This window comes from Dioscorea cayenensis, chromosome 19 (genome assembly GCF_009730915.1).
Source record: "Dioscorea cayenensis subsp. rotundata cultivar TDr96_F1 chromosome 19, TDr96_F1_v2_PseudoChromosome.rev07_lg8_w22 25.fasta, whole genome shotgun sequence".
Classification (NCBI taxonomy): domain Eukaryota; kingdom Viridiplantae; phylum Streptophyta; class Magnoliopsida; order Dioscoreales; family Dioscoreaceae; genus Dioscorea; species Dioscorea cayenensis.
This window is the reverse complement of record NC_052489.1, coordinates 18,460,422-18,463,816: the sequence shown is the minus strand read 5'-3', so window position 1 is coordinate 18,463,816 and position 3,395 is coordinate 18,460,422. Positions and strand designations below refer to the sequence as shown.

Here is a 3,395-nt window from a genome sequence, read left to right as displayed (position 1 = left end):
TTCTGGTAGGTTTTTTCAAACCCTAGTTCGCTCCGTCGATGGCGTCCGGTCATCCTGAGAACGAGGTCGTCTCGGATCCAAATTCCTTGCAGAATGAGAACCCTAGCTCCGGGGAGGCTGTGTCCAACGCCATCATTGATGTTTTGCTACGTCTCACCTTATGGCGATCTCCAGAAGGTCCTGGACTTCGTGGCGAGGGAGGGGCACCGTCTCTAAGCCCGATGGCAATGGCTACCATGCCCTCCAGTGGGCCGTCCTCAATAACCACGTCGATGTCGCTCAGTATATCATCGAGGTAAAGCCCTAAACCCACCCCGAATCATAATCTCCGCTCAATGCTTCTGTTGTTTATGTTCTCTGTTGATTAATCTGATGAGGAAAATTTTGATTTTTGATTGTCGACATTCGAGCTCCTTGCTGCAATCAGATATTTGATTGTCGACATTGTCATAATGAGGCAATGGTTAGTCTATTTCCATCTCATTCTAGTTCATGAAAACAATAACAGTTTTATTTACTTAGATGGAAATAATGCCTATGCCACCTTATTGCATTTCTGTATGACCAGTAAATTTTATTGGCAGATCTTTATGTGTTTCAACTGATACTGGATTCGTGTCTAATTTCAGAATTTCTAATGTGCATGTTATCTGGTAGAATTTAGTCATTTTTACCTTTGACGTGCATTTCTGCCGTTTTCTCAATCATCCTAATCTTGTAATCTAACAAAAGACATTCTATTCTTCACCGCTACATTAAAACTAACAAAGCCATTGATTTGCTTAGCAGAATTCAATTAATGTTGACAAAGTGCATCTCCATGACCTTCCATGCCATCAAGTGCAGCAGGCAAGATCTGTTACTTATATATTCAGTTATTGACATGTATTCTTATGGTTAAAATTTGCCTTTATCATGATTTGCTCTGTCTATTTCAGGTGATTTGTTCGCTTTGTGGCACCCAACAAGAGGTTGGTATTAAACTACATCACATGTTGTCCCAACATTTTCTTTAACTTGTAATTCCTATCGTGTGTTTGTTTTTTCTAGTTTATCTCTTTTTGTTTCTTGACTTGGTTTTGTTTGTTCTTCTTGTGTTATTCTCGGACCTTTTTATTCTCTGCTTTCTTTCCAATAAAATCGAGCTTTTAACTCTTTTTATCAGAAAACGATGCTAGCTCGTGCTTTCCGATCGAATTTGTTTATGGTAGCGCATGGTGGTTTTAGTTTGCTTTGTATGATTGTCATTTGATCTCCTTTATTCAATTTTCCTCTCTATTATTTGAATTTTGGTCTCTGATGGTAATGTATGGCTCACCCACCCTTGATATTTAGGTTAGATTTGCTAGTTATGGTGTCAAGGTCATCTTAGATGGCATTAGCTCGTAGAGACCCTTAAGGCAAACCAATTCCTCCTTTCTTTATTTTTTTGTATACTTAATTATTTGCTATGTGCACATATCACTGCTGTGAGGTGTTCAATTACTTTCAAGTGATCGCTCTATGCCAACATTTAGTTTCGAACTTAATATTTTGCCAACTATCCTTGGAGAGATGTGACACTACTAGCCACCGGATTAAGCGATATGAGAGCCAATAGAACATACATGAAATAGCCTCTTTGTACTTTTCTCTACACTATTCTAAAGTTAGTTACGGTTATCAAAGAAAAATCTTAGACTTCTATTTTTGAATCCAAGTACTATGTAAGTACACGCAGAATATAACCTGGTTGTGATCGGGTATGTCTTGACTACTCTTTTTGTATAACCGATTCTATCGTCGCTTTAGATTCTATGTCATTTTGGGTTGAAATTGCTACCCAACAGTCCACGTGTGTGTGCATTAATCATGCGTGTATGCATGAGAGAGACACGTGCAACATGCAAGTTGTTCGGCCGATGATGATCGCGCTGATTTCCCTCCTTTGCAAAGCTTATGTTCATATCCCTTTTGAAAAATCCACACTTTCCACAACTTCTATTTCGCAAAGCATTTGTACAGATTATTAGAACATATCTTCTTTTGCACTAAAAATATCTATTTGCTATTTTAGACCTCAAAGCGACAGTATCGAATATCAGTTGATACAAGCGGAATCAGCTTGAGGTTTGAACCTTTGATTGTTTCTTACTTATCTTATTTGTAGTAATTTCAGCTGGTAGAAGTTTCCCTCATTATTTAGGGAAGTGAAATGTATCTAAACTCCGATGGGGAGTCTTCTTTCTTTCCTTTTTAATAACAGAATAGGTGGCGAGAGAATTTTCTTTTCATTTTCTCAAGCACAAGGAAATGGTGGATGCATCAGTAGATGTGAATGGTGGTAACTCTTTAGATTGGCATGTCATGGCTGGCAATTGTTGGGAACCACCAGCCACCAAGTTTACTTTAGTGAGCAAGAGGTATCACGGAAACCTCTAACGAAATCATCTATTATTTGTTTTGAGTCTATGTAGTAAAGTTGTAAGCCTATACATTCGAATGTTGATAGGAAAAGTGTATTCATGAGGAATGGTTAGCATGCTTCCGCTGCATCCAGATGTAAGCCGTATGTATCATAAGGGCCGAGGTGAACCGATCTCCATTTTAATGAGTGTATTACTAATAAATTGTGAGGTGGTCTGAGATGATTCTCATTTCTGCTGTATGGAGAGCTCGGAGGTTGCTGTAGATAGCAATTCTTTGCCATCCGATGAGCACTCTACACATGGAGGTTAGTGATAATGAACCCAATGACTAAGACACTGCTTTGCTCACGAGTGCTAGATCCGTATACGAAACTATTATGTGAGACATGTCGAGCTCGACTGTGGAAGGGTTGGTCTCGGTTAGAAAGGTAAGCTTAGCGGGATTATGCTTCATATGTCGAACATAACAAAAACCTTAGCAATTGCTGCAAATACATAATTGTTAAATCTTTATCTGCAAATAAAACATTGCGTGGATCTCTCGTCGGTGAAGTTTGATTTAGAATCAAAATTGGTGCTCGAGAAACAAGAAGATGTTGAGCTTTGCGCATTGAGTCGAGAAGTTGGCGTAGCTTGCTTTTCGGCAGAAGCAACTCTCATCCTTTTAGAAGAAGCACACTTTGAGGGAGCCCTGCAAAGAGTATTTCACTGCTTTGTAGAAGCAGCTCATCGTTATCATTGCGATACCAGGACAAGACATGCCACGGATGTAGGGTCACCATATCCTCAATTCCTTTGATCAATCAAAAGCAGCCATATGTAAAGCTTTATTTCCGCTTTAGCACAAGCGATAACCAGCGAGAAAAGGCCGTTTCTACTTCCTCTGGTGGCAATAATTTGTTGGATGAGATTCTGCGGCGTAGTCTCGTTGTCGAATTTAGAGGACTGCGAGGATGCTCGCCAATGGCTTTGGAATCCTAGATGACA

At 39.6% G+C, this 3,395-nt stretch overlaps 1 protein-coding gene across 2 annotated transcripts; it reads left to right on the top strand.

Annotated features, from left to right (window-relative positions):
* Positions 1-1,008, top strand: LOC120250682. 2 transcript variants are annotated; one of them, XM_039259514.1, is made up of 3 exons: positions 1-295; positions 790-849; positions 939-1,008. In XM_039259514.1, exons 1-3 carry the CDS (start codon positions 39-41, stop codon positions 940-942), a joined length of 321 nt encoding a protein of 106 aa, XP_039115448.1. In that variant the 5' UTR covers positions 1-38; the 3' UTR covers positions 943-1,008. The 2 variants fall into 2 exon arrangements, with proteins under 2 accessions (XP_039115448.1, XP_039115449.1); XM_039259515.1 differs by lacking the exon at positions 939-1,008 and adding an exon at positions 428-463 and having other exon boundaries at positions 790-850.
* The last annotated feature ends 2,387 nt before the right edge of the window (positions 1,009-3,395 follow it).